Genomic DNA, 24,923 nt, shown 5'->3' on the forward strand with positions numbered 1-24,923 from the left:
AGAATTAATAAATGTATTTGAAGTTTTGTTTTGTTTTTGTTTTAAGATAGGCCAATATTAAGACTTCTCAAAATTACTTCATTGTGGTGAAATTCTGTTCAACTCTAGAAGAGGCTGATTCATTTTCACTAGGATTTTGCCAGCATATTAGACAGTTTTCTTTAAATCAGTTTTATTAAAATGAACGTTTGCTATTAAAGCTTTTTAGTTAAAATTTTTTTTTATGTAAAAGAAAAATACTAAATTATATTTGTCAACATATTTAATCTCTTTTTTTCAAGCTAATATCAAGAAAAGGTTTGAGTCGATCTCTATTTTCTGCAACTAAAAAATGGTTTAGTGGCAGTAAAGTTCCAGAAAAGAGCATTAATGAGCTGAAAAATACATCTGGCTTGCTGTGAGTAAAGTGTTGTTTTTGTTTTTTCCTCTGTATACCTCTGACTAGTATTTGATTATATGATATCCTGCAGAAGATAACTATCTCTTTAATTTCTTAGTTTCTTATTGGTGAAAATTCAGGTAGATAAGAAGAGTGAATCTTAAGTAAATCATATTAATTTTTTAAAAACTAAGTACTTGGACATCTAAAAACAAATGGGAAGGTCACTTTACTTTTGGTCTGTTTCATTATTTGTAAAACAATGAAGTCAGACTAGTTATTCATTAGTAACTATTCTATATCTAAAATGTAATGACTGGATGATTCTAAGACAAGGGACACATTTAATAAATTTTGCTTTACACAAAAAACTATTTTAAGGGAAAAATATAATTAATTCATTTTGGATTTTAGTCTTTCTCCTGGTTGTATATAAACGTGAGTCACTTGGAATTAACCATTTACTTCATTATTCGACCATGGAGAAAATGTTTGCCTGCCTTTGAGACATTCTCAGGGCTATAAATAATGAAACAAGGAACTTTCTGTTTCCAGATATTTTTGAGAACTGACACTCTAGTTGGAGGTAGAATATCTTTAAAATAGCATTAGTTTTCCTCATATTCTAGAAGAACATGGCAGCTTGTTAATATATTTTATAGTGGTTTGGGGGGTAATAAATTATACATTATTTTCTTTTGTATTTACAGGTATCCACCAGAAGCACCAGAACTTCAAATCAGGAAAATGGCTGACTTATGTTTTTTGGTGCAGCATTATGATTTGGCTTACAGTTGCTATCATACTGCAAAGAAAGATTTTCTTAATGATCAAGCAATGCTTTATGCAGCTGGTGCCTTGGTTGGTATTCTGTGGTATTATAATTCCTTAATTCTGCTACCATAAATGCTTTAGAAATTTCTCTTGGTGGCAAACAGAATCCTTAGGGATAAAGTTGTACTCAAAGAGCACATAGTACTTTATAGATTGTGAATTCCTTACTGCTGAATTGATGGATTTCCCTCAGACTAGTTCATTAGCTGGGTATAGTGGCACTTTCCTGTAGTCCCAGCTACTTTGGGAGGCTGAGGCAGTAGAATTGCTTGAGCCCAAGAGTTTGAGACCAGCCTGAGCAACATAGTAAGATTGCATCTTTAAAAATAAATTGAAAAAACTTATTTCTTAAAAACAAAACCCAAAAAACTAGGTAATTAAAAGATGGTCATATATCAGGATTTCTTCCTTGATTAGTACTTTCTAACTTTTTCATCAGCTTTCAGAATTGAATTTCATTTTCTAATATATTCAAAATACAACAATTTTTTTAGAAGTTTTTTTAAACCATGACATTTTTAAGTTGCTTGATGTATGACTTCATATTAGTCAAGATCATGTACTTTAGGTGTGAGACACTCTCTCATCTTAGGCAAATTATTGAATATCTCTAAGCCACAGTTTTCTCACCTGTAAAATATGTGAATCCTAATGGTATAGGATCAGATAAGGTATAAGGCATGCACTTAGCATAATGCCTTATATATAATAACCTGTCAATAAGTATCGGTGGTGTTAGGTTTGTAATTGATTATAAAGCCAGGTATTTCAGAATAATTTTCTATACTTGTTGCCTAAAACCTTTTAATGTTTTTGAAAAGTTACCACAAATATATGTGTTATCTGCTTTATGTGTTCAGAAAAGAGTAAAATTAGCACTGTTAGTTTCTATTTAATCTTTTAAAAAACATGTAAGCTTATAAACAAAAGTGAAGAAAAAATGTGTAAGAATAATTCATTGGTAATTGTGTAGATACTTTTTTTTAACTAGAAAATATTCACAAGTTGACATACTTATTTAATAACTGGCATTTGTTTTGCATTTATTTTAACACTGTGCATATATAAAATTAGTAACTTAAAAATGGAAGCCAGAATAGCAAAATTATATTATTGTTGCTTTCTGGTTCTTTAATTTTTTAATGAAAAAAGTCACCCCACTTTTTTTTTTTTTCCTGGAGACAGAATTTTGACTCACTGCAACCTCCACCTCCAGGATTCAAGCGATTCTTGTGCTTAAGTCTCCTGAGGAGCTGGGATTATAGGCATACCCCACCATGCCTGGCTAATTATTTTTGTGTGTGTGTGTGTTTTTAGTATAGACAGGGTTTTGCTGTGTTGCTCAGGCTGATCTCGAATTCCTGACCTCAGGCAATCTACCGTGCCTGGCCAACCCATTTTTTAAAAACCTTTCATAGAAATGGAAAATATGCTATGTTCATGAGAAGCGTTTGAAAACACAAGTGAATTTTCCTTGGCTAAATATTCTCTGATTGCTCATTATAGTCATCCAAATTAGCTAATATGAAATCACAAATACTTCGTGTTATTATTAGTACCTTATAACCTAGGTATGCATTTGTAATGACAAAATTTTATTTAATGTACCTGGAAGTAGAATGTTTGATAGAAACTACATTTAAGCCATTCAACTGGAAGTATTAGTAGCTGTTTGAGAGAAAATAATATAGCACTGGAAAATAAAGGCATAATTGCTCTTACATATTTGTGCACCTGAAAATCATTGTAGCCTTTAAAAGCTACCCTAAAAATAATAGGCTTCTGAGAAAAGTTGGGATACTCTTCTTGAAACCTATTCATCTTTGTAACCAGAGCACAAACAAAAACTTGAAACGGTACCTTGGAAGATTACCTAAATAATCTAGATAGACAGCCTAGCATGGCTGAGGATACCTCAGAGAATATAAAAAGTAAATTTTTTATAGGGATGGAGGTGAGCAAGAAGAGTTCCTAACCAGGGGAGCTGCCATGAAACCTATCATAGAAGAAAGTGCAGCCTGCCCTGAGCCCAGAGCTGTGAAAGGCTGGTAGTGTGCTTCTCTGGAGACAGAGTCCATACGCACCAAAGTGTAGGCATTAGTTTTTAGCAGCTTGAAAGAGAGCCTTTCTGTGCAACAGCTGAGCTCGGGGCTTTTTCCTTTCCTTTTGAAGGATGTAAGTCTATAATACTGCTATTTTTGATTCCCTTGCCTAAGAAAAATTATGTATGAATAAATAAAAATTTAATTTGAACTGATACCACTTCCCTTGCCATTCACATGTTAACTAATTGATAAGATCAAAATGTGTTGTAGTAGAATAGACTAGATTGCATGCCTTTTTAGATGAAAATTGTAGAAGATATTTAGTCATTGTAACTACAAAGGCAAAATAAATATCACAGCAAAACCAGTAATAGGAATTCTTGAAGACTTTTTTTTTTTAGACGGAGTCTCACTGTGTTGCCCAGTCTGGAGTGCAGTGGCTTGATCTCAGCTCTCTGCATCCTCCACCTCCTGGGTTCAAGCGATCCTCCTGCCTCAGCCTCTCAAGTAGCTGGGGTTACAAGCATGTGCCACCACACCCAGCTAATTTTTGTATTTGTAGTAGAGATGGGGTTTCACCAAGTTCGCGAGACTGATCTCGAACTCCTGACCTCAAGGGATCTGCCTGCCTCGGCCTCCCAAAGTGCCAGGATTACAGGCGTGATCCACTGGACCCGGCCAAGAAAACATGTTTTAGAGCTGTACGATATTTTGTCACATGGATATTATGTATTTTTTTTTTAGCTCCTTCGATGAATTTTAGAGCAGATACTGCTGAGTGCTAAGAATGCAGAGGCATTCTGAAATAGATATGGTTCATATTGTCATTCAGGGAACTATCAGGTTAAAGGCTTTAATCATATTTCAGTTCCCAAATCATTATTTGTTTTTTCTTCTATTTTAAAAAATGTGGCAGAGAAGTACATTTGTTTGTCTTAAAAGTGAATTATGGCTTTCCCGTCCTGCTCTTCTCCCATCTCAGCCTCCCGAGTAGCTGGCATTACAGGCATGCGCCACCACACCTGGCTAATTTTGTATTTTTAGTAGAGACAGGGTTTCTCCATGTTGGTCAGGCTGGTCTTGAACTCCAGACTTCAGGTGATCTGCCTGCCTCACTCTCTCAAAGTGTTGGGATTACAGGCGTGAGCCATTTTCATTAAAACTCAGGTGTTTTTTTTTTTTTTTGGAGGCAAGGTCTTGCTCTGTTGCCCAGGCTGGAGTGCAGTGGTGTGATCACAGCTTATGTAGCCTCAACCTCCTGGGCTCAACTGATCCTCCCACCTCAGCCCCTCACAGTAGCTGGCACTACAGGCGTGCACCACCACGTCTGGCTAATTTTTATATTTTTTGTAGAGATGGCATTTTGCCATGTTGCCCAGGATTGTCTTGAACTCCTGAGCTCAAGCATTCTCCCCATCTTGGCCTCCCAGCGTGCTGGGGTTACAAGCATGTGGCACCGTGCTAAATCTTCATTTCTAAATCCTTTGACCACCATTGTATATTATTTGAATTATTAACTAAAGTCCTAGGCATTGCCAATAGAATGAGGTTTTTTTTTTTTGTTTGTTTGTTTGTTTTTTTGATCTAGATCTCAGTATGTTGCCCAGGCTGGTCTTGAATTCCTGGGCTGAAGCACTCCTCCTGCCTCAGCCTGCCAAAGTGCTGGGATTACAGGTGTGAGCCACTGAACCCATCCAGAATGAAGTTTTAAAATGAAATATGACCTAGGAAATTGACAGTAATAATAGGTTTAAGAAAAATGGTCTTTGCACCATCTATATGATAGTGGATATAAACTAGAGTTTGTAATTGGCAGAATATATTGATAAGGCAAGCCGTTGTGAGCTCTGATTTTATATTCTTACCAATAAATTGGAAAGAGATATACTTTATTTTTTCTCTTTGTGATCCATCCTTGGTCTGTTCTCTACTTATTGAAGGTTAGGAAAGAACAGGGAGGAGGGTGTTAATAGAAATCTTAAGCTAAGCTAATTTGATAGTGTATATACACCATAGTTTTTTTGAAAATCTCATTTAAATATTGAAGACTTCGGATATTGACTAGAGAATTTTAAGATTGAAAACTTAAATAAATGTATTACTTATATTACTATAGTAGATAATTCTTTTGAAGTACAACACTAAATCACTCTTGTCATAGCCTCTGCTCCTTTTCCACTAGCAAATATTTGGAAATTCATTCTTGGAGCATTTTGGGTCAAAGCTTCTCTCTGGGTGGAAAATTGTTTCCACTTCCAGTGTCACAGGGAAAACACACACACACACACACACACACACAATCAAAAAGCAGGACACTGGAGAGGAGTAGGGGCTGTTTTCAAACAGAAAACCCAGCAAACAGGTTAGAGGAGAACAGTCCCAACTGCAGAGTGGAGACTGACTCCCCCATCTCCAGTGGCAACCTAACATGCTGGTTATGTTGGGCCTGGCCAACCTTTTTTCCCTTTTGTCTCTATAACAGATGATACCACAACCATAACTGTGTTATATATCAGCGTATCAGAGGACCATGGAGTAAAAATAAATGAAAAGACCTTTCAAGCTAGTTTGGAAAAATAGATGATTTAGATAAACTGACTATTCAACCTCCCACTTAAAGCTGTTAGGCAGCTATCTGGGAGAACACTGTGGGTAAGATGCTGCTTAACAGAAATAACCTCTTGCTCTGACCAGCGTAGAGTCAGCATATTTTTTTGTTGTTGTTTGTTTTTTGAGACCAAATCTTACTCTGTTACCCAGGCCAGTGTGCAGTGGCACTATCTCGGCTCAATACAACCCCTGCTTCCCGGGTTCAAGCGATTCTCCTGCCTCAGCCTCCTGAGTAGCTGGGATTACAGGCGCCTGCCACCACTCTTGGCTATTGAGGGTGTTCAGAAATTTTTGTATTTTTATTAGAGACATGTTTCACCATGTTGGCCAGGCTGGTCTCGAACTCCTGACATCAAGTGATCCATCGACCTCAGCCTCCTAAAGTGCTGGGATTATAGGCGTGCGTCACTGCACCTGGCCAGTTCAGCATATTTTTGATGGGAAGAGAGAACTGTCAAATACTACAGTGACAAACAGGGGAAACATAAGTAGCTCTAGGAAACAGAAGATTAAAAAATCTGGACAAAATAAAAGTGATGGACAACACACCTAACCACTAGGCCTGACATAGCATTCACTCATAAGCACATTGTGTATACATGCACCTACTCACACTGCCACACACAACATTCAGGTAGACATCCAAAGGAGGACAAATCCAAATGTCTGCTCTCTTTGGAATTTCCGTGGCAAATCTGAGTCTAGGCAAAAGTAAAGACCTCCCTGGGGTCTAAAGAAATCTTAGGAAGCAGTCTTTGCTCCCCATGTAGCCAATGGTGCCCTTACATTTGCCTGAGCCTTTCGTAATTGTCTGGACACCAGAATTTATTCTTTATATTCCTGCAGTTTAACTGCTAAATCTTATCCGATCTAACTTTACCTGTAATGGAAGCATCTCCCTTTTGGTCTCTGTATTCCTCATGTTCTTTCAGGAAAAACACATCCCCAAACAGTGGTCATTAGAGGGTGTTCAGGAGTTGGAAACTGTAGGAAGAGAGTAATATAAATACAATAAGGAAATGCCTGTTACTCTCATGATTTCTCTGAGACCAGGTGGCCAAGGAGCCCGTAGTCTTTAAGGATATGTTTTAGAGGCCTTAATTGAAGGTACTGCAGTCTTGCTCACAAGAGCTAAGTAAGACATTACTACTTGGAGGTTGCTACGGGACTCTTACTCATTACTTATTTGAAGGTGCTCTTTTGACCTCTCTGACTTCAGTCCTTCCAGAGTCAGATCACCCATCTTCTCTGATGAGTGACTGGGCTATAAATGTGTTTTTCAAATCTGCATTAGGCTATAAAGTTTATACATGTGTATCCAGTTAAAAAAAAAAAAGCAAATTTCATTCCAACTTTTAGTTTCCTATCTAAACTGTAAGACTGTTTCTTCTTTTGAAATATGTAAACTATATCTTTTATTTTAGGAAATGGCAGCAGTGTCCGCTTTTCTTCAACCAGGAGCACCTAGGCCATATCCTGCTCATTACATGGATACAGCAATTCAGACATACAGGGATATCTGCAAGTAGGTGACTATATAAGATTTATATTGTATCCAGTTAGAGGTCAGTTTGTTCTTTTTTTTTTTTTTTCCATTCCTAAACTCCCAAATCAAGTTAATATAGTCAGAGACAAGTTGAGGTAATTTTTAAAAAATTAACGTTTTATTATACCTTTTTCTTTTCTATTTTGTTTGGATTGGCAGGTAGGAATGTGTTATGTAGAGATTGTGTGTTACATTGAAGGTAATTTGTATTGTGGGGACATTTCTAACTTTAAACTGCTGTCAAGTTAGGAATTAGTCATTTTGCATTTTCTTTGTTAAATAGGCAAAAAAAAAATGTTAAACAATATTGTATTCATAGTGCTTTCTGTTGAACCGTGTAAGAGTGAGAACTCACCACCTATAAGGAGACTATGAACAGGTCCTCAGTGGTCAGGGGAGATTTCATGGGATATTTGGTGGGTAGACCTTGAAAGAAAAGTGGTTAGGACTTGATAACCATGAAGATGTATCAGGAATTGTGATTGGCAGGCATAATGTTTTAGATGTGCATTATTGGCTAAAGAGAAGAAAGCCCTGGCAAGGTTGGAAGGTTTCTGTATAGGGAAAGTACTGGATGATAAATTTGGAAAGGAGATTTGAGATAAATCTGTGTGAGGAACCTTTACTGTCGTGTATTATTTTTATTTTTGTTTTTGTTTTTTTTTTGAGACAGAGTCTCGCTCTGTCGCCCAGGCTGGAGTACGGTGGCTGCGATCTTGGCTCACTGTAACCTCTGCCTCCTGGGTTCGAGTGATTTTCCTGCCTCAGCCTTTGGAGTAGCTGGGTTTACAGGAGTGTGCCACCTTGCCTGGCTACAGTAGAGACAGGGTTTCACCATGTTTGCCAGGCTGGTCTCGAACGCATGACCTCAAGAGATCCACCCACCTCAGCCTCCCAAAGTGCTGGGATTACAGGCATGAGCCACCATGCCTAGCCCATGTTTTTTATTTTTTATTTACTTATTTATTTTTTTGAGACGGAGTCTCGCACTGTTGCCCGGCTGGAGTGCAATGGTGTGATCTCAGCTTATTGCTACCACCACCTCCTGGGTTCAAGTGATTCTCCTGCCTCAGCCTCCCAAGTAGCTGGAATTATAGGCATCCGCCACCATGCCCAGCTAATTTTTTGTATTTTTAGTAGAGACGGTGTTTCACTATTTTGGCCAGGCTGATGTCGAATTCCTGACCTCATGATCCGCCTGCCTTGGCCTCCCAAAGTGCTGGGATTACAGGTGTGAGCCACCGCACCACACTCATGTATTATTTTTATTAAGCTGCAGTGAAGACTTACGTAGTAGTAAATGGAAAATTACGAAATATTTGAGTAGAGACTTAACATAATAGAAGTTACTTTTCGGAAAAATTAATCCGACTTTTCTGTTGTTTCAGAATAGATGCATTGGAAGACAGATGTAGAGGCAGTTTTGATCCCTATAATGTTGAAGTAAAAGTAGTCATCGTAACGGTAACATGGTTAGAACAGAAGAGCATCATTAATAAGATAATAATAAACATGAGTTTTCAGCATTTGCCATCATGCTGAAGAAATTTATATGCACATTTAGTCTTAACAACAAACCTCTGAAATCATGCATGTTATTATTATCCTCATTTTACAGATGAAGAAACTGAAGTAATTGACTATATGGGATAAATCGTTTAGGAATCAAACATAAGTGTTAAGATTTAAGGGAGTTTATAAAATTTACTGAAGAAAAATCTTTAAGAACTGAACCTGTTAAATAAGTAGTTGCTAGTATATAGGAGTTAGTCTTTTGTGTTCATCAGAACAATCTTAGGTATTCATAAATACCTAACCTCCAAGGAAGAAAGGTATGATTTGTAAAAAGTTTATGACAAGTCAGTATAATAATTTTTGAATTTTTGAAAGGAGTAAATTATGTTTCTAAAATAAATACTATTCATTGTTTAGAATGGGCTTCCAAAGTAAGTTCAAATTAGCAAACTTTAGTTATATTAATAATTTTAAAGCCAAGTGATATTTTGATTCTATAAGGATTAGAAAGTAAAAAGAAAAACTTTTGCTGCTGTTTGCCAGCAATAGGATTCCATTTTATAATTTCATAGTAAGACTGTTTTCATTTGTTTTTATTCTTTTCTCAAATGGATAATCGAATTCTAGGTTACTGATATAGTAGTACACAAAATCAACTGATTGTGTTTTTACAAAAAAGACTAAAATTGGGTCAGGAATCAATCAGACAACACTGGCTGTATGCCATCTCTAGCAGAAACATCTTAATGGTACTACCAGGGGGAAAATACCTAAATATTCCTTAAAGTAGCCAGCAAGATGAAACACAATCAGAATTTACATAAGGAAAGAGAAAGAAATATGTGTGACATGTTTATATTTTTCTGTTCAAAGCAGACTTTGTTAAATACGTTATGGAACCAGTTCTAGCTTTTCTGCATATAGGAGATAGGACTTTGCATTGTATTCTTACTGCCAAATTACGTGATAATGAAGTTTTGATGAGTTATGAGAAATTTTTGAAGATTTTTTTAAAAAGCCTTTTTGGTAGGTGCAAAACAAGGACATAGACTTCTTTTCTTCTTTTTATAGTCAGCCCTGTGTATCTGCAGATTCGACCAACCACAGATTAAAAATATTTGGGAAAAACCAACAATAAATAATAATATAAAAATTAAAAATACAAATGAAAAATAAAGTATGACAATGATTTACATAATATTTACATTGTAGTAGGTATTATAAGTAATGTAGAGATTATTTAAATTACACAAGAGGATGTGTATGGGTTAATATGCAAATACTATGCAATTTTATATAAGGAACTTGATAAACCTTGGATTTTAGTATCCTGGAGGGTCCTGAAACCAATTCCATGCAACTGTCCTCTAAAATTGTAATTGGAATCTTTTGCTGAACACATTTACTTTGATGTGCTAGGGTATTATTGTGCTGATTTGATTTTCTTGTCCTTTTTTCTACAGGAATATGGTGTTGGCTGAAAGATGTGTGTTGCTTAGTGCTGAGCTTTTAAAAAGTCAAAGCAAATATTCAGAGGCTGCAGCTCTACTAATACGGTTGACCAGTGAGGTACTGAAATTGTGTAGTATTTCCTTTAATTAGCATTGTTCATTTTTTAAAAAGACGTATCTTCTTTCTTGAAAGGGTTTACAAAACATAAAATTAGCCAGGGAAATCACTCTTTGGGAATTTACAACATGGCTATTTTAGTTTTTTGTTGAGTTAATTTTAAATGTAATTTTTAATAAATTAAATTTATTTACATATTTTAAGGCTACATTTCATTATTAACTACAGACATGTATTGAGCATACTCTGTGACTTATTAGGTTTTTGTCCTTTGAATAAGAATATTTGAAACAATGTACATATGCGTTGTTCCTAATATAAAATGATATTTTATTTTTTATTTTTCATATTTTGTTATCTGAGTCTGCTAGGGAAATAAAGCTGATTTTAAAAGACTAATCACTGAGAAGGTTTTAATTTTACTTTCAACTAGCATGAACTTTTTAAGAAAATCATCTTAAACATTTAAAAAACCTATATTGTGAATATTTTAAAAGAGAAAAAAGTAATTCATTTATAGTTGTTGAAGATTTTACAACAAACATTATTGAGTTGCATTGACTGCAGGCTTGTAAAGAATGGTAGTAATTCCTTTATAAGTATTGTTAATAACACGTTTTTTAGATGACTACTGAAGAATGAAGGAACGAAATCAAACATCTCCTTTGTTTGCTCCTTAAATGTTAAATTATCCTAGGATTTTAATCCTTGGACCACTGAACTTTTTAACTCTTTACGTTTTGGGGATGATCTTATCCACAACCATGCTTTCCACTTTCAAATCTGTCTTTAACCCTGAGCTTTCCTTGAGCTTTAGATTTGTATAGCCAACTGTCTTTAAGATTTATCTACTTGCGGCCAGGCGTGATGGCTCACGCCTGTAATCCTAGCACTCTGGGAGGCTGAAGCGGGCGGATCACCTGAGGTTAGGAGTTTGAGACCAGCCTGGTCAACATAATGTAATCCCATCTACTAAAAATACAAAAATTAGCCGGGCGTGGTGGTGCACACCTATAATCTCAGCTACTCAGGAGACTGAGGCAGGAGAATTGCTTGAACACAAGGTGGGGTTTGCAGTGAGCTGAGATCGCGCGCCACTGCACTCCAGCCTGGGCGACAGAGCGAGACTCTGTCTCAACAACAGCAACAAAGATTTATCTACTTTGTGTTTCCAAGGCATCTTAAATTAACATATAAATAAACCCATAAAATTTTTTACCTGATATATCATGATCTTCAATTATGTTATCACTAACTAGCCCTTTATTTGCTCAAGGCAGAAATGGCTTGAGATAATTCCTGTATTCTCCTATCCTGTCTGTAATCCAATGTAGAATGGAGGTGGGGGTGGGAGTAATTTTTGTTTTCAAGCTCTTAAACATTATTTATTTAATTAAAAAAATTTTAATCTTTAAAAATGTATTTTCTTTTTGTATCTCCATATAGTTTACTTATCTCTCTTTCTTTTGTTGGTTTTTTTAAAACTTCTCCTACTGTACTAGTTCTCATTCTTAATATTTTTTCTTTGGAACTGTGGCCTTTTTCCTCTTGCTTTGTCTAGTTTACTAGTCATGATATCAGTTGTGTACTTCAGATAGTCTTGCCTAGTACACCCGTTTGTCCTAAGTGTCTCTGTTCTGCTCTCTCATATAATGCTGTAAAACCTGACTTATCATATTATATTATATTGGAAATTATGTTTAAGCTTCTTAAGCTGTTAGCTTCTTGAGGTCAGGGAACCGTGTTGCCTTCTGTTTTTATTCCTGTTGCCTAACACTGGCCTTGGCACGTGGATTAGATGCTCTACAAGTGTTTGTTGGAACTGAACCATTAATTCTTCTACAAAAGTTTCTGTAAGATCTAACTAGTTAGGTTCAGAAGTGATATTTAAAATGTTTAATAATTGTTATTGCATGGCCACTGACTAATAAATATGAACAGATAACAAACTATTTGTAGAGCTGAATATAGGCTTTTGAGTATTCTGATGTTCTCTATTATAATAAATAATCTTAACTTGGATTTGAATGTGTTGCTGTGTTTTTCAACCTAAGGATTATCAGTGAATGTAAAAAGAATTTATGGTTCAGGAGCTTGAATAAAATTCCTTTTTTCTTCCTTGCTTAAATGCTTTTAATTGCCATTCTATCCACATATGTGAATAAAATATCTTCAGAGCAAATTCTCCTGTCTGCATTATAACCGTGTTATTTTTTTGTCATTTTTCTCTTCTTTCCAACTCTTTGTTTTCCCTTTTCTTTCTCAAATCTGGATGATTTGTTTTATCATGAAAGTCTAGAAAATGTATCATGGTTATTTACTGCCATATGGTGGGGAGAGGGGGCAGGTGGTGGTGCATGTACCCAGAAATTGTGATTCTCAGTGGCCTTTTCTGCAATACCTGTCATAAATTTCTTTGGGGTAACTTGAAACTAATGATTATTGGGCATAATGTTTATAAATTATGTTAAATCTTTACCAACAATTTACATTTATTGTATGTATTTTGTTAACTAGAAAGGCTGTATAATATCAAGAGATGCACACTGGTTTTGAAGCTGGAGAACTGAGTTACGTACTCTTGACATGCCTGAACTGTGTTCCCTAGATTTTTGTTAATACTGTCACAGTGAAAGATAGTTAATGAGGCCTGGGCAAGAGGAGGAGCTGTGCTGTGACTTTATGTACTGCAAATTTTGGGGCAAGTGGATCTTATTTTTTGTTTTATGCCCTGGGATTCTCAGAATGGCAAAGCAAACCCAGTTTAATGATAAAACATGCCACATTTATCACCACATAGGAAATATATGAATTCGGTGCTTAAGATATACCTGCTTGTGTCTGTTTCTGTGTTGAACACTTATTCTGGTCTTTCAACCCATTTTTTCTGTTACTATATTTAAATATGAAAAATCAGTTTCTAGGGATGCTAATGTCAGTTTTTTGTAAGTTTCTTCAGCTTGGGAGTAACTGGTCTTATGGGAAATTTATCAGCTGAAAGCACCTTTCTTTCCTGTTAACTTCATGGTTATGCAGAGATGAAATCTTAAAAGCTTAGAGCCATCTTTTTTGTTTGATGTTTGATTCAGTTAGTTAGCTACAACTGGTGGCTTTATCAACTGTGTTTTTATTGGTTTATTGAGGCCTCTACCTCAGGTGATTTTTTTTTTTCTGTACATAACCCTCATGTTTTAAGTTATTGTTGTCTTTTTATCTTTTGTTAAAATTATCTCTTGGTTGTGGACAGAATTTTCATAGGCTGGAGTTCTTGATGAAGTGCTATCAAGAGTTTTTTTTTTTTTATTAGTTTCTTATGGAACATATATAAAACTTGTTATTTGATAGTATGAAATACAGCACTATATTAAAATTTTATCTTTCAATTCATTTAAAGCCTTTGCTTTCTGGATAAAACCATCACTTTGTAAAAATTCTTTTATTTCTCTTCCATCAACACTGATAGCAGTTGTCATTCTTTTCAGGGCTATTTTTCTCCTTTCAAAATAATGTTTTTACCACTTTGGGTGTCACATTAAGAATCAGGGTCTAATGAAGAATAAAGCTGGACTAAGATATGAAAGCACAGTATTCAGCTCTAGAAACTGATTCTCGGTCAGTCTAGAAATTGATTCTTTACATGCAAGAGTCAAAATTTTGTTTCAGCCAAATTAATAGAGGCCATGGACTTCCACGTGTGCCTTCAGTTGGTCAGTTCTTGAGTGTGAAATTTGGAAATGCTAAGTTTCTCTTTTTGGTTTTTAACTGGATTGTACATTAGAATCATTTGCAAACCATTAAGTATTCTCAGGGGATATTCTTAGCTTTTTAGAATGTCCAGGATTGCTGCCCATTCAGGTTTTGCAGTTTAGTGAAACTTCGTAGGCAATAAAGAGGTGTGTGTGTGTATATTATTTTATTTTATTTTTTCATGTGTGTGTGTATGTGTGCATGCATATGTACGTTGTGCTAAGAATAGACTTAAGAAATTACAGCACTTAAAAAACTGAACTCTGTTGAGGCCTGAGTGAAATTCTGAAATAGAAACAATAATTAGGGAGAATTACCTATTTTGGATATTAAAATATATAGATACTAAAATATAAGGCTACAGAAAGTAAAACTCTATACAGTGATAAGAATAGACATATTAATGGGCTAGAATGAGAATTTAAATACTACATATGGTTAAGGTATCATTTAAAATTAGTGGAGAAAGCTAACTTATTCACAAAATGGTATTGTGGTATCTAACCCGCTGTTTGGGTTGGAATCTTAGCTTATTCATTGTGTTTTAATATATTATGGCTTGATTAAGCTGTAATAAAAAATGAAACCAGAGTAACATACACACACAGACAGACACATTCACACACACACACACACACACACACACACACACACACCCACCCCAGAAGCAAATACTAGGAGAGCATTTTTTAAAGTCCTGGAATGATAACATCCTTTCTTAGTTTGATAACAGTATCTTGACACCATAAAGGCAGCGATAGTGTGCTGCCCCGCAAAAGAATAAACTGTTTCTTGTCAAAACTGGAAAATACTGTTTGCAAAATATATCACAAAGGACTAATATTAAGAGTATACAAAGGGCTCTTACAAAGCAGAAAATCATAACAAACCATTCACAAAAGAGCATAAACAGGCAATTCACAGGAAAAGTACAAAATCCCCTAAACATATGAAAAGATTAACAGCCCTACTATTAAGTGTATGTTAAGGAACAAGGTGTTATATATATATGTTTTTCCCTTTTTTCAGACAGGTCGTCCTTCTATCACCAAGCCTGGAGTGCAGTAGTGAATTCATGGCTCACTGCAGCTGCAGTCTCCCGGGCTCAGGTGATTCTCCTGCCTCAGCCTCCCAAGTGGCTAGGACCACAGACACTCACCATCATGCCCAGCTAATTTTTGTAGAGACGGGGGTCCCTTTCTGTTGCCCAGGCTGGTCTTGAACTCTTTGGCTCAAATGATCCCCCACCTTCACCTCCCAAAGGTCTGTTATAGGTGTGAGCTCCCAGCTGTCATTTTTCTTTTATTAGCTAAAAATTTTAAAGATTTTTGGCTGAGTAGAGTGGAAAACATGTACTCTTATTCTTTGTTGATGAGAGTATGTATTGGTGCTACTTTTTTGTAGCAGTTTGGCTATATTAGAATCTGAAGTAGTATATGCATAGCTTTCATTAACTCAGTAGTTCTACTACCAGCAATTTCTCTATTAAAAATATTTGAATAATTATTGAAATATGTTTCTATAAAGATAGTTATCAAAGCATTTTATGTAGTAACAAAATATGAAACAATAATCAGTTGGTAAGTTAGGGTACATTTTATAATGGAATACAGTGTAACTTTAAAAGAAATGAGAGAGATGTAGATGTCTTAGAAAGATGTCCATTACATAAGTGAAAAAAACAAGGTACTCTATATAAATGCCACTTATGTATCAAAATATATGTGTATTTTTAAAAATCCATATGTTTTAGGCATGTAAACACATGCACATACATATACAGGAGGGGTGACGAAGGACACAACACTAAGCTGTAAAGAATAGTTACCTCTGGCAATAACATGAAACATGGGCTAGGAAAGAAAGATGTTCACTTTTTTCACTTTTTTCTTCAAACACGTATTCTTTTTTAAAAAGTTAGTTTATATTAATACTTTTTAAAAAGAAAACATTTTTCTACAAAATAAAGTAAGCTCCCAAGCTCCCCTAAGTATTTCTGACACAAACCCATTTTTAAGAACCACTAATTAATTACATATTCCTGACTTTTTTGCTTACTAGCTTTTGGATCTTAATTACTAGAGCAATCATCTAATCATTTAGTTTTTGTCAGGAGGAGGTTGAAATAGATAATAGCTGCCATTTACTGAATGCTTTCTAGGTGGTTTCCTGGAGTCTATTTCAGCTCTAATATAATTCTATGATTGACGCAGAGATAGTTTATGATAATCAATGGTCTGTGAACACTTTTGATGTAACTATAATTTGTTGAAATTATTGCATTTAAAGTCAATGTTTTCTGTTTTCAACTTTCCCTGGGGAAAATAATGGCAGCAGAACACATGGAAGGGCATGGTAAGTTCAGCTTGAGAACAGCTAAAAACCTGGAGAAAGTTTTGGTGAAAATGTTGTTGATATTTAATCAGCAACCTTCAGTACTTTCTCAGTTATATGTAAAATGATGACTCTTTCAGTCGAAAGATTTGTCTTAAGGGTGGTGACGTAATGTAGTATGTGGTTTTGTAGATTCTGTACTGTGAGGGTCAGTTGAAGTGGAAACTTTCTTGAGTTGTATTCTTTATTAATGTAATAATAGCAGGTGAAAAGAAAATCTTTGAAACTGAAGCCTTCTGAACTTTTTAATGAAATGCAGTCGATTTGGCCTTCTGGAATTACAGCAAACGTTGAGGATTCCTTTAAATACAGTAAAATTTTACAGAGAATTAAGGAGTAGATTAGAATATTTCATAATTTATGTACATGTTTTCTTGGGTGGATGAAAATATGCTAACAAGTCAATTTTCAGAGGAAATCAGATTGGTGTAAATGTTTTCTGGTTTATTTTTTATCGGTATACCTGTAATAAATTTGTAGTTGACAAACTTTTTTGCCATCTGAGAAGGGATTGCAGTTATTCACAGATTTTGGTACATGGCACATATCATAACCAGACATTTGGCTTTTATGAAAAGCTAAGTATTTCATGGTAGAAAATGTTTTCAAAACTTAAAAGAATTTTGTGTTTATTGGAAGAATCAAGATTGGTTTGCCCCTTGATCTTTGCCCTCATATACTCTTAAGTTAAACATTGGATATGCTATATATTAAGATATTAAATGTTTTTTCACTAGTTATCTATTTACTTTTAACTTGGTGAAACTAACCTTTTTCTCTTTTAACCATTCACTAGGATTCTGATCTTCGAAGTGCACTTCTTTTGGAACAGGCGGCACATTGCTTTATAAACATGAAAAGTCCCATGGTTAGAAAATATGCATTTCATATGATATTGGCAGGCCATCGATTTAGTAAAGCAGGGCAGGTGAGTACTTTTGCTTTACAGTGAAAAGTTATTGTTAATTTCTTTTATAAATGTGTGTCATTTGTCCATTTTTTGTTATTTAAAATGAATCTTAAAAACTAAATGAAATTTTGTTCTGAGGTAATATATTGGTAAGGGCATGAGATTTGGATTTAGACAAATCTGGCTATGGATTTTGATCTTCTATTCACAACTTAGGTCAGGCTACTTCTCTGAGCCTCAGGGTTTTTTTGTTTATAAAATTTGTAATTTTGCCCAAATTTTGGTTAGGTTAAACTAAATCACGTTTGTGAAAAGCCAGGTAGATTGTATGCATTCAGGTAGGAATGAATTCTCCCTATTTCAGCTCTGATCTTCTGTTCTCTCTCAAAGTAATTTTTTTTTATTTTTTATTTTTTGAGATGGAGTCTTGCTCTGTCGCCCGGGCTGGAGTGCAGTGGCCGGATCTCAGCTCACTGCAAACTCCGCCTCCCAGGTTTACGCCATTCTCCTGCCTCAGCCTCCCGTGTAGCTGGGACTACAGGCGCCCGCCACCTCACCCAGCTAGTTTTTTGTACTTTTTAGTAGAGATGGGGTTTCACCGTGTTAGCCAGGATGGTCTTTATCTCCTGACCTCGCGATCCACCCGTCTTGGCCTCCCAAAGGGCTGGGATTACAGGCTTGAGCCACCGGCGCCCGGCTTTCAAAGTAATTTTTTTTTAAAATCCTGCTCTTTCTGTTTCAGAGTGCTTTATAATGCTATTGAGTAAGTACTTAATGTATAGACGTCTTCTGTCTCTTGTCTCTTGAAGCAGTTGAGTTGCTGGGATCTTTACTGATTTATATTTATCCAGCCCCAGTTGTCCTAGAACCATTAGTCGGAGAGAGCTAGCTTTCTTGGAGGCTGAGAGTAGCAGTAGGGAGATGGTGATTTACTATAAATATAAATAGAAACTTGGATTAAACAACCATTAAACAACCATCTCTATATTTCAGAGACTATACTAGGAGCTGAACATACACCCATAAAATTAACATGGTCTTACCTCTTAAGGAGCTTTTGATCTATTAGGGGCATATGAAGATCTTTTAAAAATTTAGTTAATATGGGCCGGGCGCGGTGGCACACGCCTGTACCCAGCACTTTGGGAGGCTGAGGTGGGTGGATCACGAGGTCAGGAGATCGAGACCATTCTGGCTAACACAGTGAAACCTCGTCTCTGCTAAAAATACAAAAAAAAATTAGCCGGGCGTGGTGGTGGACGCCTGTAGTCCCAGCTACTCAGGAGGCTGAGGCAGGAGAATGGCATGAACCTGGAAGGCAGAGCTTGCAGTGAACCAAGATTGTGCCACTGCATTCCAGCCTGGGTGACAAAATGAGACTCCGCCTCAAAAATAAAAATTTAATATGAATATACTAAGTATGAAATGTAACTGTGAACATCCTTACATTTTTGTAAGTCTGTGCTAACCAAAGCATCCCAGTGTTTTACACAATGTACATTATTTCAAAGGTACAAAGAAAAGATGTTCAGAAATTACTCTCAATTTCATGTAAAAATACTGTAATTTTTTAAAACCAACATTTCAAAATTGGGTTCCTTCCTCTATTTTTGGAACCCGTGGAAAGTTAGAAAATATGTGGAATTGCTTAATGTTCATTAAAAAAACCTTTCAAATCTTAATATAAAATTAAATCTTTATAATAATTGATACACTCCATGAATTAGAATTTCTCAGGCTCTAACATGGAAAAAACTTAAAAAAAAAATAACTATTATTACTTTTCGTGGCTTTTCTTCAGTAGTAAGTGCAAGTGCATCTGAAACATGTTACCCCATTGTGTATCTGATTAAAAGGTTTCTGTTCAAAAAATGACAAAATGTATTAAGCAGGAGGTTTCCTTTGCTTGAAAGAAAATACATGTCCCATTAGGAATGGTCTGTTGTCTCCTATTGAAAATAAGTCATCATTTTTCTACATCTTTGTCCACTTTTATGAATGGTTTCATTTGTGAGAATGGTAATGTCATTGGAACTAGAAACAGCTGCTTGTATCTTACCTTCCCAAATTATAGGGCATATTGCTTCTAGGAAATACCTAACAAGTTAAAAATGCTACCTTTGTGGTAGGTTGAGATATATTTGCTGTCTGGCTTGATAATCATCTTCTTACCGTAGCATATAACCCTGTGAAGTTAATGATTCAAGGTAGCTGGGTTTGCTATTTCATGACCACTCTATACGCTCTGAACCCAAGACAGCTCTTCCACGAAACAGTACAGTTTGTGGAAATCTGAGAATATGACTATAAATTAAGATCTACTGGATAAGCCAGTACAATATGTATCTAACTGAAGTTGGTCAGGAACAGTCTCTTCCTTGGAAGTTAGTGTGCATAGAACACATATAATTCTGACTGAGGCCTAGTTTCTGAGAATCACCAACTTTTTAGTATTTTTAAAAAATTTTTAAGTTCCAGTGTACATGTACAGGATGTGTAGGTTTGTTACATAGGTAAACGTGTGCCATAGTGGTTTGCTGTACCTGTCAACCCATCACCTAGGTATTAAGCCCAGCATTCATTAACTCTTTTTGCTAATGTTTTCCCTCCCCGCATCGTACCCCGCAACAGGCCGCAGTGTGTGTTGTTCTCCTACTGTGTCCATGTGTTCTCGTTGTTCAGCTCCCACTTATAAGTGAGAACAGGTGGTGTTTGGTTTTCTGTTCCTGTGTTAGTTTGCATAGTATTCCATGGTGTGTATGTATGTGCCACATTTTCTTTATTCAGTCTATCATTGATAGGCATTTGGGTTGATTCCATGTCTCTGCTATTGTGAATAGTGCTGCAGTGAACATAGGTGTGCCATAAAACAGAATTCTCCTGCCTCAGCTTCCCGAGTAACTGGGATTACAGGCATGCATCACCACACTCAGCTAATATTGTATTTTTAGTAGAGACGAGGTTTCTCCATGTTGGTCAGGCTGGTCTTGAACTCCCAACCTCAGGTGGTCTGCCTGCCTTGGCCTCCCAAAGTGCTGGGATTACAGGCGTGAGCCACCACGCCTAGCTTTGACTTTTTAATAATCACCATTCTGACTGGCATGAAATGGTATCTCATTGTGGTTTTGATTTGTATTTCTCTAATGATCAGGTTTTGATTTGCATTCCTCTAATGATCAGTGATGTTAAGCTTTTTTTTTCCCCCATGTTTGTTGGCTACATAAATGTCTTCTTTTGAGAAGTGTCTGTTCATGTTCTTTGCCCACTCTTGGATGGGGTTATTTCTTTTTTTTCTTGTAAATTTGTTTAAGTTCCTTGTAGATTCTGGATATTAGACCTTTGTTAGATGGATAGATTGCAAAAATTTTCTACCACTCTGTGGGTTGTCTGTTTGCTCTGATGATAGTTTCTTTTGTGGTGCAGATGCTCTTTCATGGTTTGGTTCTCTGCTTGTCTGTTGTTGCTGTATAGGAATGCTTGTGATTTTTGCGCATTGATTTTGTATCCTGAGATTTTGCTGAAGTTGCTTATCAGCTTAAGAAGCTTTTGGGCTGAGACAATGGGGTTTTCTAGACATAGGATCATGTCATTTTCTGATGAAGACAATTTGACTTCATCTCTTTGTATTTGAATACCCTTTGTTTCTTTCTCTTGCTTGATTGCCCTGGCCAGAACTTCCAATACTGTGTTGAATAGCAGTGGTGAGAGAGGCATCCTTGTCTTGTCCTGGTTTTCAAGGGGAATACTTCCACCTTTTGTCCATTCAGTATGAAATTGGCTATGGGTTTGTCATAAATGGCTCTTACTATTTTTTTTTTTTTTTTGAGATGTAGTTTTGCTCCTGTTGCCCAGGCTGGAGTACAATGGCATGATCTTGGCTCACTGCAACGTCTGCCTCCTGGGTTCAAACAATTGTCCCACCTCAGCCTCCCAAGTAGCTGGGGTTACAGGCACCCGCCACCACATCCGGGTAATTTTTTGTATTTTTAGTAGAGATGGAGTTTCACCATGTTGGCCATGCTGGTCTTGAAATCCTGACCTCAGGTGATCCGTCCACCTTGGGCTCCCAAAGTGCTGGGATTACAGGCGTGAGTCACCACGCCTGGCCAGCTCTTACTATTCTGAGTCATTGTCCTTTGATACCTAGTTTATTGAGAGTTATTAACATGAAGAGATGTTGAATTTTATCAAAAGTGTGTTCTGACGGCCGGGTGCGGTGGCTCAAGCCTGTAATCCCAGCACTTTGGGAGGCCAAGACGGGCGGATCACGAGGTCAGGAGATCAAGACCATCCTGGCTAACACGGTGAAACCCCGTCTCCACTAAAAGTACAAAAAAAAAACTAGCCGGGCGAGGTGCGGCGCCTGTAGTCCCAGCTACTCGGGAGGCTGAGGCGGGAGAATGGTATGAACCCGGGAGGCGGAGCTTGCAGTGAGCTGAGATCCGGCCACTGCACTCCAGCCTGGGTGACAGAGCGAGACTCCGTCTCAAAAAAAAAAAAAAAAAGTGTTTTCTGCATCTATTGAGGTAATCATGTGGTTTTTCTCTTTAGTTCTGTTTATGTGATAAATTACTTTTATTGATTTGCATATGTTGAACCAGCCTTGCATCCCAGGGATGAAGCCGGCTTGATTGTGGTGGATAAACTTTTTGATAAGAAGCACCAACTTATCATGACATTTGAATTTAAAACAGGGTTGTATTGATAGGGATGAAAGAAGAAATTACAGAGTAATGCCGTTTCTCTTAGTCCTCTTTGAGAATTCATGCTGAATTGCTTATCTTGCCTCAGAAGTGTGTGTGTATGTGTGCCCAGCCTGGATTGCAGTGGCGCTATCTTGGCTCACTGCAACCTCCACCTCCCGGGTTCAAGCGATTCTTTTGCCTCAGCCTCCGGAGTAGTTGGGACTACAGGTACGTGCCACCACGCCCAGCTAGTTTTTGTATTTTTAGTAGAGATGTGGTTTCAGGCTGTTGGCCAGACTGGTCTCGAACTCCTGACCTTGTGATCTGCTCACCTCAGCCTCCCAAAATACTGGGTAATTACAGGCGTGAGCCATTGTGCTTGGCACGACAGAAATTGTTTATAGTTCAATTATTTTTCTTTGGAATTTTATTTTGATGTAGAGATGTGGGAAGTCTTCTACCCTGTTACAGTGGGTGCTACCCGCTCTACTGTCTATCTGCTTTTTGTGGTGACTGACATTGAATAACTGCTTTGGTGTTTCTGTTGCTTATTTTGTTTTCTACAGGGTGTACTTTTATAGTGTGTTTTGTCAGCATCAATTTCCCATCCCTTCTTTTTTTGTCATCTTTTCTGTCAGACATACTGTTGCTGGCACTGAGAGGTGGTCTGTACCTATCTCTCTCTCTTTTTTTTCCTGAGACGGAGTCTCACTCTTTTGCTTAGGCTGGAGTGCAGTAGCATGATCTCGGCTCACTGCAACCTCCGTCTCCCGGGTTCAAACGATTCTCTTGCCTCATGAGGCCTCCCAAGTAGCTGGGATTACAGGTGCATGCTACCATGCCTGGCTAATTGTTGTATTTTTAATAGAGATGGAGTTTCACCATGTTGTCCAGGCTGGTCTCGAACTCCTGAACTCGTGATCCATCCACCTCAGCCTCCCAAAGTGCTGGGATTACAGGTGGGAACCACTGTGCCCGGCTGTACCTCTCTTTTAAAACAATAGTTACAGAGGCCAGGCACGGTGACTCACGCCTGTAATCCCAGCACTTTGGGAGGCTGAGGCAGATGGATCATGAGTTCAGGAGTTCGAGACCAGTCTGGCCAACATGGTGAAACCCCATCTCTATTAAAAATACAACAATTAGCCAGGCGTGGTAGTGTGCGCCTGTAATTCCAGCTACTTGGCAGGCTGAGGCAGGAGAATCACTTGAACCTGGGAGGCAGAGGTTGCAGTAGGCCGAGATCGCACCACTTCACTCCAACCTGGGTGACAGACCGAGACTCCGTCTCGAAAAAAATAAAAATAAAAATAATTACAAATTCAGGAGGTCCATGTCCGGGTTTGCTGCATGAGTATGTTGTGTAATGCTGCGATTTGGGCCTCAGAGAACTAACCCATCACCCAAATAGTGAAGATATTACCCAGTAGGTTGTTTTTCAACCCTCACTTCCTTTCCTTCCTCCCTCTCCCCTTTTGGTGTGCCCTTTGTCTGTTATTTCCATCTTTATGTCCATGCATGCCCATTGTTTAGCTCCCACTTATAAGTGAGAACATTCATATTTGATTCTCTATTTCTGATTTATTTCCCTTATGATAATGGCCTCTAGCTCCATTCATGTTGCTGCAAAGGATATGATACCATTCGTTTTTATGGCCATGTCATGTTCCATGGTGTGTATGTGCCACATTTTCTTTATCCAGTTCACCATTGATGGGCACCATAGGTTGATTTCATGTTTTTACTACTGTGAATAGTGCTGTGATGAACATAAGAATACAGGTGTCTTTTTGGTAGAACAATTTACTTTTCTTTGGGTACATACCTAGTAATGGGATTACTGGTTGAATGGTAGTTTTGTTTTATCTGTTGGAGAAACCTCCAAATTGCTTTCCACAGTGGCTGAACTAACTTACATTCCCATCAACAGTGTATAACTGTTCTCTTTTCTCCATAGCCTTTTAAAATGGCCATTCTACACTGGTATGAGATGGTATCTCATTGTTTCGATTTACATTTCTCTAGTGATGTTCAGTATTGTTTTCACATTTTTTCATGGCCAATTGTGTGTCTTTTGAGAAGTGTCTGTTTATGTCCTTTGCCCACTTTTTAATGGGATTATTTGATTTTTTTTTTTTTCCTGATTTAAGTTACTTTTAGATTCTGGATAATAGTCCTTTGTCGGATGTGTAGTTTGCAAGTATTTTCTCACATTTCAGAGGCTGTTTATTCTGCCAATAGTTTCTTTTGCTGTGCAGAAGCTTGTTAGTTTAATTAGGTACCACTTGTCAATTTTTGTTTTTGTTGCCACTGCTTTTGAGGACTTATTCATAAATTTTTTGCCAAGGCTGATGTCCAGAAGGGTATTTCCTACGATTTCTTCTAGGATTTTTTTTATAGTTTGAGGTCTTTAAATCTTTAATCCATCTCCAGTTAATTTTTTGTATATGGTGATAGGTAGGGGTCTAGTTTCATTCTTCCCAATATGGTTAGCCCAGTTATCCCAGCACCATTTATTGAATAGGGAGTCCTTTTCCCCATTGCTTATTTTTGTTGACTTTAGTTAGAGATCCGTTGGTTGCAGGTATGCTGCTTTATTTCTGAGTTCTGTATTCTATTCCATTTTTCATGTGTCTATTTTTTGTACCAGTACCATGCTGTTTTGGTTACTATAGCCTTGTAGTGTAGT

At 37.0% G+C, this 24,923-nt stretch overlaps 1 protein-coding gene across 1 annotated transcript in view; it reads left to right on the forward strand.

The window, feature by feature from the left end:
* Positions 1-24,923, forward strand: part of TRAPPC8 (trafficking protein particle complex 8) — a 112,711-nt gene that overhangs the window by 34,023 nt on the left and 53,765 nt on the right. Inside the window, 5 exon segments of the mRNA XM_023207741.3 lie at positions 282-397; positions 1,090-1,240; positions 7,293-7,393; positions 10,393-10,498; positions 17,436-17,567. Coding sequence (XP_023063509.1) covers positions 282-397; positions 1,090-1,240; positions 7,293-7,393; positions 10,393-10,498; positions 17,436-17,567 — 606 coding nt within the window.

This window comes from Piliocolobus tephrosceles, chromosome 18 (genome assembly GCF_002776525.5).
Source record: "Piliocolobus tephrosceles isolate RC106 chromosome 18, ASM277652v3, whole genome shotgun sequence".
NCBI classification, from domain to species: domain Eukaryota; kingdom Metazoa; phylum Chordata; class Mammalia; order Primates; family Cercopithecidae; genus Piliocolobus; species Piliocolobus tephrosceles.